The sequence below is a fragment of the Mytilus edulis genome, chromosome 9 (genome assembly GCF_963676685.1).
Source record: "Mytilus edulis chromosome 9, xbMytEdul2.2, whole genome shotgun sequence".
Classification (NCBI taxonomy): domain Eukaryota; kingdom Metazoa; phylum Mollusca; class Bivalvia; order Mytilida; family Mytilidae; genus Mytilus; species Mytilus edulis.
Window position 1 is genome coordinate 62,996,540 of NC_092352.1, and position 15,015 is coordinate 63,011,554.

Below are 15,015 nucleotides of genomic sequence, written 5' to 3' on the forward strand. Positions count from 1 at the left end.
TTCGTAATTAAACCGGTCCTTACCCAACCATGCATTCCGGCATTTAGTCTCCAATGTAACAATAATATTTTTTATTATTGTTACATATTTATGTAACCGTAGCCAGTGCCTTTTTTATTTCAATTTTGCCTATTAACTTAAAGAAAAAAAAGAATAGAAAACAGGACTTTATTTTAGTTGATATGGTCTGAAACACTATTCAACCCCTTTTAGGAGTTTGGCATTAAACTAGGATTTTTTAACTATTTTTTGCGTTTTAGGTAAAACCTATACTAGTAGATAAAGAGAAACTTCAAAAAGAAATACAATTTCAGCAAGGCGTGACCTACAAAAAAGTCTCATATAGGTCCTTACATGAGTTATTGCCCTTATATAATGAAGAGTTTATACTTTACTATGCAGTTTTCTGTCAAAAACTGTAGAAGTGAGAGAATGTTAGCAACGAAGCAAAGCACAAAATCACCGAGTTCTATTCTTGAATTATATTTCTAGTCATTTTGTTGGGAAAAAGCCATTGTTGAATATGCACACAGACTGGGGCCAGATGAGCGACACAGCCTCTTTAGAGCTTCTGAGTTTCTTTTCTATTTTGTCTTTTCATTTTTGTGCCTTAATATGTATATGGACTTAACATCAATATGAGATCAGTTTGATTTTTAGAAATTCCATTATTAAACGTGACATATGCACTATTGAGTCACTCAAAGGGAAGTATATACTATTTAAAGACCAATTTATCACTGGATATGCTAATATAGTTTTGTATATTCTTCCTTATATAATCATTGTATTGTTCTGTCAACCTTTTTGAACTTCCTTTTTCAAATAACTTTAATATAATATTACTTGTGCTTGCGTGTTTGCGGAATGAAGGGGTTTGCCGTTTTCTGCTGGCTCGCTTCCCTGGTCTTTGTTTGGACAATATCATGTGCAGCTGAAGGTAAACAATAGATAATATATATACTGTTTTGTGGTATTTACAGCCGTATTTCTCTTTTTTTACGTCCGAATTTATTTAGGCTTTTGGTGACATGAATATGACAATCGATGTCCCTTCTTTTGATCTGTTTTATCTTTTCATTTTGCCATTTGATTAGGGACATTCTGTTTTGAATTTTCCTCGGAGTTCAGTATTTTTGTGAGTTTACTTTTTGAGATAAAATAAAAAGTAATAAAAATCATATCAAAAGTGATGATTGATCATTTATAAGGAGACATTTGAACTTTAATCATATTCATGTCAGTTTCTAATAGAAATGTCTTTATTTTGCGTAGTTTTTCGGGGGAAATTATTTAACAAGAACGATTCTTTCATATTAAAAATCATAAAGGTTTCTACGTTCTCGGCTACAATTGCAGAACTGTGGATCTCGCCTACGTACTATTGCTGCCGTCAGTTTTAAAATTGTTTTTTTTTAATTGCCTTGGTATGATTGAAAAACCTTTTTTGCTAATGCCAACGGAATGCATTTAGTTTTTGATCGTTTTCATGATTAAACTTGTCACAAATTATAAATACATTTGTTCTCAGTCAAAAGCTATTAAAGATATAAACTAGAGGCTCTAGAGCCTGTGTCGCTCACCTTGGTAGATGTGCATATTAAACAAAGGACACAGATGGATTCATGACAACATTGTATTATGGTGATGGTGATGTGTTTGTAGATCTTACTTTACTGAATATTCTTGCTACTTACAATTATCTCTATCTATAATGAAATTGGCCCAGCAGTAACAGTGTAAAATATTTTGTAAAAATTTACATAATTTATGAAAATTTTTAAAAATTGACTATGAAGGGAAATAACTCCTTAAGGGTTCAATTGACTATTTTGATCATTTTGACTTATTTTTAGGTCTTAATTACTCTGCTGTACATTATTGATGTTGACAGTTTATCTCTATCTATTATAATATTCAAGATAATAACCAAAAGCTGCCAAATGTTCTTAAAACTTCCAATTCAGGGGTAGCAACCCAACAACGAGTTGCCTGAGTGGTCTAAATATTTCAGGGCAGATAATCTGAACCTAATGAACAATTTTATCCTTGTCAGATTTGCTCTAAATGCTTTGATTTCAGAGATATGAGCCAAAAACTGCATTTTACCCTATGTACTATTTTGAGCCATTTTGGTTAGCGGACGGGGTCATCGGACACAATTTTAAAACAATATACCCTAATGATGATTGTGGACAAGTCTGGTTAAACTTGTCTCAGTAGTTTCAGAGGAGAAGTTTTTTGTAAAAGATTACAAAAATTTATGAAAAATTGTTAAAAATTGACTCCTTAATGTGACTTATTTGTAGATCTTACTTTGCTGTTTACAGTTTATCTCTATCTTTAATAATATTCAAGATAATAACAAAAAAACGGCAAAATTTCCTTAAAATTACCAATTCAGGGGCAGCAACCTAACAACGGGTTGTCTGATTCATCTGAAAATTTCAGGGCAGATAGATCTTGACCTGATTAACAATTTTACCCCTGTAGATTTGCTCTAAAAGCTTTGGTTTTAGAGATATAAGCATAAATCTTCATTTTACCCCCTATGTTCTATTTTTATCCGTGGTGGCCATCTTGATTAGTTGACCTGGTCACTTGACACATTTTATAAACTAGATACCCCAATGATGATTGTGGCCAAGTTTGGTTAAATTAAGCCCAGTAGTTTTAGAGGAGAAGATTTTTGTAAACGACGACGACGACGACGGACGACGACGGAAGGCGGACGGCACGTGATGAGAAAAGCCCACTTGGCCCTATGTGCCAGGTGATCTAAAAAACAAGTGTTTCAAAAAATAAAACACTAGATGACGCATAGACAAAGGCATTTCCCGACTAAAGAAAGCATGCATTAATACATTATTAAAAACATGACCGAGTGGTTTTGGTGGACACCTTAATAAATATTAGACCATATATTCCCCTTGACTGTCAAATGGAGATTGTCAGTCGTAGAGTTGTCAATATTTGTGTTGACATAAACATATAACGAGAAAGAGGGAGAGAAAAAACTATAAAAGACCACAATTTTGAAGATGTAAAAATTGATAAATTTACAAATTTAGATCAATTTATATACTTGTGGTTACAAAATTTCATAAAATATACATGACTTTTGAAATTGTTTAATTAGATTATTACAAAATCGTTTTAAAATTTGAAGGAAATGTCACAGAAAGTGCCTTGGACAGCCTTTTAGGTAAGTACATTTCGTGTAAGACATAAAAACGTAACAATTTCTGTAAACACAATAAACTTGTAAGTCTTCATTTTCATTAACGCTTAATTTGCTAAATATATATAGGAAGATGTGATATAAGTACCAATGAGACACCTCTCCATCCAAGTAACAATTTATAAAAGTAAATCATTATAGGTCTAGATCCGGCTTCAAACACGGAGCCTTGGCTCACACCGAACAGCAAGCTATAAAGGGGCCCCAAAAAATACTAGTGTAAACGGGAAAACCAACGATCTAATCTATTTATAAAAACGAGAAACACTTATGTATCACATACACAGACGACAACCAATGAACATGAGATTCAGTATACATTGTCAATGTTGCACTGATACGTTCAAATAGTATGATGCCGTTTTCTTTTTGTAGCACGTATAGTTTCATCAATATAAAATATCAAACGTAAATCGACCCATTCTTTCGTATGGCAAGCTGTTATAAATCTATTCCTTATTTAATCATACATCAAAATATCATTTATCAATATCAATATTTTTATAATAAAAACTAGAATTTAATATGAAAAATTCCAATAATTTTTTAAATATTAATAAATGAATGTTAATATTAGAGAATAATTTTTAATATAAAAAAAACATGAATTATTAACATTATATTTGTCACAAAATTTTCCTTAACTGTTATACTGAATTACTCCCCACTTTGCATTTATAAAAAATAACCTAATGGGGAAAGAAAACAACTCATTTTCACAAACTGAAAATTCATGTTTAACTTTTTTTCTGTTTTCAATGCAACGGAAAATCTATAAAAGCAAATTTCGTTTCTTCAAGAAATAGTCAATATGCATTTATAACCAAATATAACTATTTGTGCATTCTTTTATGTCTTTGTGAGGGCAGCACTTATTCAGATTTTTAAATATGGCTTACGAACTACAGTGAATATTGAGAAAATACCGTGTTATTTTTATTTAAAATACCTGTATACTTAAAACTCTTTATTTGCAGAAAATTTGAAAGACCACACAACTAATGTGTTGAAATTTGAGCCCAGACCTGTTACAGGGACTTGCCGCTGTGCTAATGCTTCTTGTGGATGTTGCCAGACATTGTCAATTGCAAAATTACATATAAAGAAAGAAGGTAAAAATTACACAGGCACTCACAAATTTCACTCACATCAATTTCACGTGAATTTAAACTCTGTGAATCTCACGAATTTCACCTCAAACGAGCTTATACGTGAAACTCACCTTGACATGGTTAAACCAGTTTTTGTGAGTTTCCCGTGAATCTCTTGTGAAAAACATGAATTTTTGTTATAGAGTAATTCAAAAATCATCTAAATTTTCAAATTTGATTAAAGGCATGCAAACTATCACTTCTTTTTTTTTTTTTGGGGGGGGGGGGGGGGGAGGGGGATTTCACGTGAAATTCGTGTGAAAAATTTCATATCAGATTCATGTGAATCTCAATTCATGTGGAATTCACATTTAAATTTTCACGTGAGTTTATGTATAAGCTCGTTTTAGGTGAATGTCACTTGAAATTATTCATGTGAATTTCACGTGAGATTCATGTGAAATTCATGTGAGCAAATATTGCCTGTGTAGCAAGGTGATGTATCACATTTACATGTACAATTGTGTAGATGATTACGTTACCGGGTCCTTCGTCGTGTTGCATCAGCATAATAGGCATTATTACAAAAAGACTATTTTTGGACGTAGAAAAAATGTTTCTCATTCTACGAAAATTGTTGCTTTTAGAACCAAATAACTTGATATAAAATACGTTACCGGGTCCTTCTTCACGTTGCATTAGCATAATAGGCATTATTTGGCACACGAGTAATTCATATTACAAAAAGAGTACTATTTTAGAACGTAGAAAAAATGTTTCTCATTCTACGAAAATTGTTGCTCTTTAGTACCAAATAACTTGACATTAAAAATAAAGCAGCATTCGAAAAAAAACTGCTGTACTATATTAACACCAAACAAAATATGAAGTCATATACAAAATCTATAATAAAACTTTTCTGAGAAACCGATGTGACTTTCTCATTTAACTAATTTTAATTGTTCTTGTCCTTGACATGAATTTATAGGAAGAAAACCTGTTGATTTGAATATTAAAAGAAAAAAAACTATTTTTCTAAATGGACATTGTTTTATTATTACTTATACACATATCAATTGAACCATATTTTACACCATAATAATTATGAGGAAAAATTTAAAAATAAACAGTTAAGATTTTACTTGTCATTTTGAAAATTGATATGAATGTCTTCATTTTCCTAGATAAAAGTTTTCCACAGAGCATGCATACCATTTACATCATAATCATTACCACTCGGAGTTGGTACCGTTCTACCATATCAAAATGATTATTTTATGGTCGCATTTCTAGTTCGCTGATTATGTATAAAGTTTCACTTCTCTAAGTCAAAATGAAGATACGAAGAATAAAGGCAACAGTAGTATATCGTAGTTCAAGGGTCTAAACTTGATTAAGTAAAAATTGATCCGGGTCACACACCAAAACTGAGGGAAACACATCAACTATAAAAAGAAAACAACGGAACAACAAAAACACAACTGCAACAAAAACAAACGCCAACATACCTAGGAACGTACTATTTGATAAATACTGCCATATTAACTGCCTTTCACAGATCTTTAAACGCGAACTTTTTTTTAGAAACAAGATCATATAAACTATAAAGTTTAATATTTGTTAGATTTCCAAAATTACTATTCGACCAGTATTTCGCGATTCAATGCTAGCACGATTTAAATTTTACATTTAAGGTTGTAGATATCCCGTTCATATATAATCTAATTGTACTTCAAGTTAATTCTTTATTTTTTATGTTCTATAAAATGTTGCCATTGTTAACTGAAACGATTGCCATTAGTTTATCTACACAATTCCACAATAATACTCCTGTAATTCATTTCAGTTTGCATCAATGTTAAGTATCTAAAGAAAGAGATTGGATTTCTTTTGACCGTCACTCTAGATGGAAAATCCATAATAAAGAAAGAAGTGTCAGGTACGTCTATCAGCTGTTTTATGTATCTGTTATTTTTTTTAAATTTAATAAAGGATCTATTAAACTTTTATTCTTTTATCAACATATAAGAGAAAGAGAGGATGAGAGAGTTTTCTAGAAATAATAAGAAATTGACCGAAATCATAACATTTATTTAATATATTTTTGCTATGAATTTACATTAATCGTTTTTTATTTTTACTTTAAACAGTCCAAAATCCACCACTGATCTGTCTCAAAGTTCCTCTCGTGAAAAAGCTGAAGAAACTTGCTAGCATATGTATAGAGTTTTCCGAAGTACATGTTGGGAAGGATGGCTTATCCGGATGTTCTGAGCTTACTGTACACTTTGTGTTCATCAAAGTGTTAAAGTTAAAAATGGGATGCTTCAGAATTCCATTCTCTGAGTACGAACTGAATATAATTCAACAACAAGGAGTTGAATATTTGCTACCAGGTATTGACCAGTCAGAGGGATCAAAAACTGAGAAAATGATTAAATCCAACAGTATTCTCTTCCAAAATAGTGATGGATGGAACACCATGTTATATGAAAGAAATTCTGATTACTATAGTTAGTATATTACATGCTCATTCAATGTTCAATTTACAATATCAAGTGTGTCTGTACATTTTTGCTCACTTAGTACTATTGACTTTCTTGAAACCCACCTCCGTCGTTAGTCGTCGTCTTTAACTTATAAAATGTCGTCACCTCTGAAATCATTGCACCAGTTTTAACAATACCTGCCCTACTCGGACTAATCTTTATGGTATATAGTTTTTCATTTCATTATTTCGTTACTGCAATCAACCATATGGCTAATAACTTTGAAGATACGCTAAAAAGTTAAACTTTTACTCACAGATTGTCCAAACGTATGGCAATTTGAAATGAGTAATTTGGCACTTTTGTATTTTTGAAAAACGTTTTATTGTTTGATTAAAGTTTATACTGCATCCCATTTTATTCTATATATCTACATAACATATGTCTATTTTAAGTAAATACCCAAGTCCAAAATTCATTTTAGTTAATTCTAACACATTGTTTTCTGAAACTACTTTTTAAAAAGTAAAACAATTTTTATCAAAAAAATGTCCTTGTTCTACAATATCACGCATGCAGATGTTTTTGACTAACAACAGGAAATTATCCATTAAATGAACTATATTAAGATATACAATGATTGACAACTTCCTATTTGCACAATAGTTCAATTGACTAAGGAAGAATAGTAATTTCCTTTTCATTAGATAAATAGCTTGGGAACAGAGTTAGCACACTCAGTTATAAGGTTTAGGCCGAACGATGAAGACCTTGGCTGTTCTTTGTGTCACTTTATTATTGTTGGTGGATGTATCCTTTGGTCTAGGTTTGTTCAAATTTATTCATTTAGTAGATGATTCAAATGTCAACTTGAAAAATCATTTGAAACTTTAGATAATTTATTTACGGAAAACTAAATGGTTGCCTGAATACATATCATTGTTTCAATATACAAGAATTTAAAAGAACTTTATCATTTACAATTTATAATCGCATAACAACAATTTAAAAAAAGACATTTTACATGAGTATTGATTCAGTTTTTTTTTTTTTTTTAAGTTTTACCAGAAGATCAGCCAGCAGAAGAAATATATATTGGTGACGATCCATCTATTGGTGATGAAATAGTAGCTACAGAAGATGGATGCCATTGCAGCGGGCAAACTTGCAATTGTTGCAAAACGGTGACCCTTAAATTAATTTCATTGACTAAACAAGGTACTTGAATATTTACCCATTAAAGGAGAAGCGCACACGCCCGCACACAACGCCCAGTTTCCTGCGAAATAAAAAAAATGTAATAAGATCAGTTGATATAAAAAAGTAAAATACCGATAATACCGAAAAATTCAAAACGGACAGTCCCTTGTTATGGCAAAATCAAAATCTTAAACATATCAAACGAATGGAGAACAACTGTCATATTCAGGATTTGGCAAGGCATTAACCAATAGCTATATGTAGAGAAATGTTGGATTAGACCTGGTTTTAAAAACTTACTACATCTTCACCTAAAACACAATCTTTTCAATACTAAATTTTGCTAAACGTAATAAATTCAAAATTACAATGATCGAAAATCTTTCATACAAGCAAGTGACAGATATAGTTTCATAACATTTAAAGTTATATACAATAACTGATAAATTTGTTCTTTCTTTAGTATGTGCCAACCTTGTATTTGACCAACAGGGTCTGGGATTTGAACTCCAGCTTTCGATTGACGGAAAGGTAGTCCTTCATCATAAAGTTGAAGGTGAGATATAAAGCTTTAACATAATTTGCATGTTATTTCTAATTCGAAAAAATTAACGACCATATGAAACAGAAAAATATGTATGTACAAATATTGTAAAACTATATCGATTCTTTATTTACTTGTATATATATCGATTTGTTTAACTGTTTTTCTTTTTGCTTCTTTTTTTTTTATTCTTTTCGAGAACTTCGTCTTCATTATATATATTTCCTGTAGTTGGTGTGAATACATATTTTGAAGGAATTCGATGTTTGGTGTACCACGGTAGACTTAAATGTACTTTTTGACAATATAACTGAATGATTATGTTATGCATCCGTGTATTGATTATTGGTATATGAACGCTTTAGTAAGGTAAATTTGCTGAATAAAGTCACTAAGTTTGTTGTCTTTCGAAGCTTAACTTTTTTAGTTCTACCAAAACGCTAATGAGCCACCAAAAATGCAGGCAGATAGGTTTTAGTAATTCCAAAAAACATTTTGGTTAATGATTCTTTGATCGCAATTACAGAAAATGCCATGTTTTCCCTGCCCAATTAGTCACTAATTTTTATTTTCACATTAATCTATTATTGAATGGAATCTTACAAAATTTGGTTGTTTGAAGTTATTATTGCTTCATTTTTACCTGTTTATCTGTTGAAATTCCTGCGTGTATTATGCCAGAGTGTGAAATCTAATCATGTAACAGTTATTGTAAATAAAGACAGTGATGACAGCTCTGAAGTTCGAAATGATTTAAGAAATATTATTTTATAGTGACATTTGTATGTTCACTGTAAAAAATATATTTATAATTTGTTTGTTCTATCCTCATTTTGTCACCAACGTTTTTTCATGATTTACGCTGGTTTAAAATGGAATTTAGAATTTACTGAAATAACTGTAATATTTTGTCTGTCTATTCGAAATAACATTAAAAAAAATGTGTTGCACACTGTTAGGGACGACATCAAAAGTTCAATGAAGGATAAAAAACTTAATTCACATAGTTTTTTAACTGTCTATGTGGTATTATGGGCTGTGCTGAATGTACAAGACCGTACAGTGACCTATACTTATTAATTTTTGTGTCATTTGGTCTCTTGTGGAGAGTTGTCTCATTGTTAGTCATACCGCGTCTTCTTATCTTAATAAAAGTTTATAATGTAAAATATGTCTAAATTTGAATTTGATAAACAAAAATCTAAAAAAATAAAACCTTTAGAATACCATTTGTCTTCAAAACGAAAAACTTGGTGTCTGAACCAAACAGGTTAATTTGCATTTTCAGAGTTCATATTATTGTTATTGATAAAAACAAGGGATTTGAAAGTTTAGTATTGCCAGTTCTTACTTTTTTACAACATTGTCATATAATACAGAGAATTTGTACAAGCACTTCTGAAAATGAATTTTTTAGTCTTATTTTGCTGATATCATTCATATTAAACCAACACTGAAGAAGTGAGTAAATAAAGTAAAACAAAGACCGATCTGCCTATTTTTTAACATTAAAAGTCAATTTGATAGTTTAAAATCAAGATCCGTCTAAATCACAGATTCTTGCCAGACACTCACAATGTATGCTGCTTCACTTCAATTTTATTTGTATATCTGAGTTCAATTATCTAGTGAAATTTTGAAAAAAAGACCGCTCAGTTTTCCTTTGTAGCATAAGTGAACATACGGGCGGTGTTCATAGGGGGACAGTTAACACAAAGTCTTTACACGCTAAAATTATTCAGATACTCTTAAAGAAGGAGTATAAACTTCTGCACATTGCTGATATTGTGTAAACTGAAAAAGAAAGATATCAACATTGGCCAACAATACCTAAGCGATGTTATAATTTCATAAATTACTTCAATTAAAAAAATACAAATCAAAGTAAATACAAAATCTGATGAAATCTGAAGGGAGCAATACCTAATACCTTGTCAGTGTAAGCCTCTATGGCTATGTTAGTATCATAATACTACATAATTTTTATTCTGTTCTCAATAGAAAAAATGTTGCTTGATAATTTTTTTCAATCAATTTTGCTTTTCAGCAAAGAATCCATCACCTGTTTGTGTAGAGATTCCACTGCATGGAATGCAAATCAAAGTTTGTATTGAATTCACGAACTTGAAAGTGAGCACCACAGGCATGTCTGGATGTCTGGATCTTAGCGCAAAGATGACGCGAGAATACAAGTTCCAACTTGGATGCTTCAAAATCCCTCCTTCAGGTATGACAGTAAAAACAGTTTCTCTAATATTTACATATTATTAAAAAATAATAGAGAGCTGGTGTTATTTGAATCTTAAGATTACGCTTAGCTTGTTTCGAAAAAAATATGTCGGTTTCAACCGTCATTTTAGGGTGTTCTCAAAATTAGTATGTTTTAACCGAAAAAAATAAATGTTGGTGATTCCTAATTATATATTATATTATACGATATTTTTTATCAACACTTCTTCATTAAAAACACGAAAAAATCTATTTGAATAGTTTGCAAACGAACCATGCTCACCGTGAATATGGTCAGTTGTTTTTTAATCTACGACGCCAACTAACGTTAACCCGAAGAGAAACTAGGAAAAATCCGAAGGGACTGTTCATCGAATGTAATCTGGAGAATCATATTGGTGATAAATAAAATACCAAGAAGACTTCAAAATCACAACGAAATACATAAAAACATGTAAGCAGCGACAATTCAAATTCGAACAATAACAATATAATTAAGGATGTAACACGATTTGAGTCATTACTATTCAAATGACTAGTAATAAGTATCTTATTTCTTTCCTGGATAGATCATCCCCTTGGTGACCTATTATCTGAAAGTGGGGTTGTTGTAACAACAGGGGAAGGATGCACGTGTACTGCTAATGGTTGCAACTGTTGCAAGACGATAACGATGAAAGGAATCACAAAGACAGGTATGTGCTAAACATCAAAAGAAAACAGACACGAAAAAGTAAGATAACAAAAATACTAAACTCCGATGAAAATTCAAAACGAAAAGTCCAAAATCAAATGGCAAAATCAAAAGCTCACGCAAAAGGCATGCAGAAATGTTTTATATCTATAATTCGGTATATTTAGATATCTAATTAAGTTAAACATCTGATACAAATAATTAGCGACATGAGAAAATTGAAATGTTGGTAAAATGTACAGGGGTTTTTAATTTATTGAAGTGAAGGTACACATGCTATTGGTGTTTCGTGCTTTTAAGTAATTTGTAAACGGAAAAGAACTTAATCAGTTGAACCGAAGTAAAATTATTTTTGTAATTAATTATCGTTATTATTTTTGTGAAAGACCATATTTAAAATACTTTGACGCTTCTCTTTCTTTTTAGTGTGTGTTAATCTGCTTTACAAAGGCTTGAACGTCGACGTTAAACTCCAAGTTGACGGAAAAGTTTATTTTTCCAAGGAATTCGAAGGTATCTATATGAAAATAGTTGGTAATAATTTATTTTGATTTGTCTTAACCTTTTTTGTGTAAATTCGATATTTTGAAGGAAAATCGAACAGAGTGATACAGCTAATTTAGTAATATGGGTTTTTTTTCGTTACGATATCCCATCTTTAGCGATAGAAATATTTCATATTACAGTTTTTGTAACGTCTCAACAATACTTTTTTTTTATATATATATATATAAAAGAGACAGTAGATACCAATGAGAACATTTAAATCTCACAGTTTGAAGAAAAATTAACAACGTGACGACAAAAAAAAAGACGAAAAATCAAACATGTCCCTGAAAAGCTACATTCAAAATCAAAGATTAAGAAACACAAACTCCACAAAAAACGTAGGTAAACCGGTGCTATCAAAAGTTAAGCAGTTCCAGTCTAACATATGGCACTATTCGTGTTGCTCATGAAAGTTCAAATCCACTGATCAATTGCATACCTTAGGATAATGTCCCATGAGGGATTGTGGTTACCATAATTCACACACAATCGTGGTCATATGTGATAAAGATATTCCAGGACTGCCAACCAACTTTCTTAATGATGCATCATGCTATATGAGTTACAGTAATAAGCTTGTGTTTTAAAAATTAAGAAGAAACATAGTGAATATAAATCTTACTATCCCATGAGTGTCCTCATAAAATCTGAACACATAAATAATTTGAAATAAAAAAAAAATTTGCAGAAATTCTAGAGATATTGAGGGTTGTTCCATCGTATACTTAGTCTATTTTGTAGCCAGAGGTGAATGTCGAAAGCTTCACTACTAGTATTAAATTCAAATTTTGGTTAAGTAATGTTTACACTGCCAACTTGTTTGAACTCGTATCGAAAGCTGTGTAACAATTTGAGCTGTAATTATTTACACTAATACCCACTGACCCCAAAAATTACACGGGGAAACAACGCGATTGCAAATGCTACAAAGCGTGAAGACAGAATTTTTTTCTGATGAAATTTTAAAATGAGTATTTACTCAACTCCATTGTAAAAAGCAAATTAAGTCTCGTTTTAGTTGAGTCATATCGATTACATTTAACTGATATCACCCGTATCTTAAATTACTACAAGCAGCATATGATCTAACATTGTCCAAATTATAATAGCACTTTAAAGATTTATAGAAACATTCGAAAGCAGTATCACTGGGATACTCAAAACTGACATAAAAACATAGTCGTAAACGTTAAAGGAGCCAAAGTTCGATTATATGAAATCAAATGAGTAGAAGGCATATTTCTTCATCTCGAATTCAAGTTTTGTCTGTTGTATCAGTATAGTTAAGAAATGCAAATGCTATGGAAAAAAAAAACAGGTGACTTAGAAGTTTGAAATTTTATAATTTTGTGAATAAAAGGGTACTTAAATATGATAATTTATTTATAAATCCGAATTTTTCACAATTAATTTCGCTGTTTCTGATTACCAATAGTTATACATAACACTAGCTACGAATGACCAACACTATTCTGTTCTTTAAAGTAGGATTTATTTATGATATAACACCAATTATTATTTGTAGTCAAGAGTCCACTACCAAACATGTGTACAACCATTAACATCAAAGGAAGATCTGTTAAAGTTTGCGTTCTGCTCACTGACTTCAAGGTTGAGAGCAAAGACGTGTCTGGGTGTGTTGGTGCTTCCGCTTCAGCACTTGGTAAACATTACGACGTTAAAATCGGATGCTTCAAGATGTCACCTGCTCGGTACAGAATATTCAAATCGTCATACATCTTTGAAAGTGAAATAGATTATGCAAAATGATATTTCCTGTCTTTAAATACACATAAATGTTTTTTCTCAATGTTGCAAACGAACGTGTTACCAACAAATGAGTATAATGGTTTTGGTTGAGTTTAATTTGATAGAATATGTAAAGTTGATCATATAATGGTGCAAAAATATTTACATTTAGATGCTTTTCAAAATTCTGTACTTAGTGGTACTTATCTGTCTGTATTCATTTTTTAGTTAAAAGACTGAAATTGATATTTCATTTTATTATCATTTTGGTTCTTATGTGAGTAGGAAAATATTAAATTCACAAAAAATCTACTTCTCAATAACACAAAATATCAACAATTGAAGGAAAATACATGTATTGCTAGTGCTGAAGACAATCTTAGAAGTAAGTACTTGGTGCTGGTTGATAAATGTATTTTTTCCCATAAATATACCCGTGAATAAGTTGAATGAAAAAAGTCAAATACACAGTTTTTGTATATTTTGTAAAGCTAATAATAGGAATAGGAATAGGAATTAGTTTGAGAAAAGATATCGGTGTTGATTTTTGAGACTAAAATTAAACAATAAATAGCTTATATTTTTAATAGTTAAAGATAATGAGTTTTACATAATTATCAGCTGTGAAAATTGATACAAATATGGATTATTTTATTGCATTGTTTTCAATAGTTTAGCAACTACTTTTTTTAAAAGCAGACTTAAAACTGAGAAATGCAGACTTGCCTGTTTGTTTTAAACTTGCCTTTCAACTTACATAATTTTTTTTACTATAAATTTTGTTTGTACATTATACTTTGTATTGCTATTTGTTTATTTGTTTATTTGTTTTTAATAAATATTCATTTCTTATCCCAAACCGTTAAGGTCTACACAATATTTTCACTACTTTGTTCGTAATGTTGAATAACATTTTCACTGTAACAGTTATTTATGATGAGTATTCTGAAAACCAAAAGATATAAGACACATCTTAACCTGTTTCATAACATTCCTGCATAAAACAACTAGTTCTTTTTATCACCGTTTTCACACGTCAAAAATCTCCTTCCGAATAAATATATATTCTTACATTGATACGAGTGGATTATCGGATTTATCCAATCAAAATAGTTAAATTATCAATTTTAAAGTCCGAGCCTCGGCGAGGACTTTAAAATTTATAATTTAACTATCGAGATTACTTAAAACCGATAATCCACTCGTAACTATGTAAGAATCTGTTTCTC

At 30.8% G+C, this 15,015-nt stretch overlaps 1 protein-coding gene across 4 annotated transcripts; it reads left to right on the forward strand.

Moving 5' to 3' along the window:
* Positions 1 to 699: 699 nt before the first annotated feature.
* On the forward strand, positions 700 to 14,638 carry LOC139488776 (uncharacterized). Of its 4 annotated transcripts, none has more exons than XM_071274675.1 (11): positions 704 to 940; positions 3,170 to 3,205; positions 4,219 to 4,353; positions 6,179 to 6,271; positions 6,483 to 6,845; positions 7,881 to 8,039; positions 8,485 to 8,577; positions 10,613 to 10,792; positions 11,364 to 11,489; positions 11,915 to 12,001; positions 13,563 to 14,638. In XM_071274675.1, the coding sequence occupies exons 1-11, from the start codon at positions 868 to 870 to the stop codon at positions 13,805 to 13,807; spliced, it is 1,590 nt and encodes a 529-aa protein (XP_071130776.1). In that variant the 5' UTR covers positions 704 to 867; the 3' UTR covers positions 13,808 to 14,638. The 4 variants fall into 4 exon arrangements, with proteins under 4 accessions (XP_071130777.1, XP_071130776.1, XP_071130774.1 ...); XM_071274673.1 differs by having other exon boundaries at positions 752 to 940; positions 3,140 to 3,205; XM_071274674.1 differs by having other exon boundaries at positions 849 to 940; positions 3,161 to 3,205.
* The last annotated feature ends 377 nt before the right edge of the window (positions 14,639 to 15,015 follow it).

Bases quoted from the DNA above. Each gene is read 5' to 3' on its own strand.
- LOC139488776 (XM_071274673.1), top strand. From the start codon at position 868: ATGAAGGGGTTTGCCGTTTTCTGCTGGCTCGCTTCCCTGGTCTTTGTT. The intron at 6,272-6,482 runs GTACGTCTATCA...TACTTTAAACAG, and splicing joins AATAAAGAAAGAAGTGTCAG to TCCAAAATCCACCACTGATC. The intron at 8,040-8,484 runs GTACTTGAATAT...TTCTTTCTTTAG, and splicing joins AATTTCATTGACTAAACAAG to TATGTGCCAACCTTGTATTT.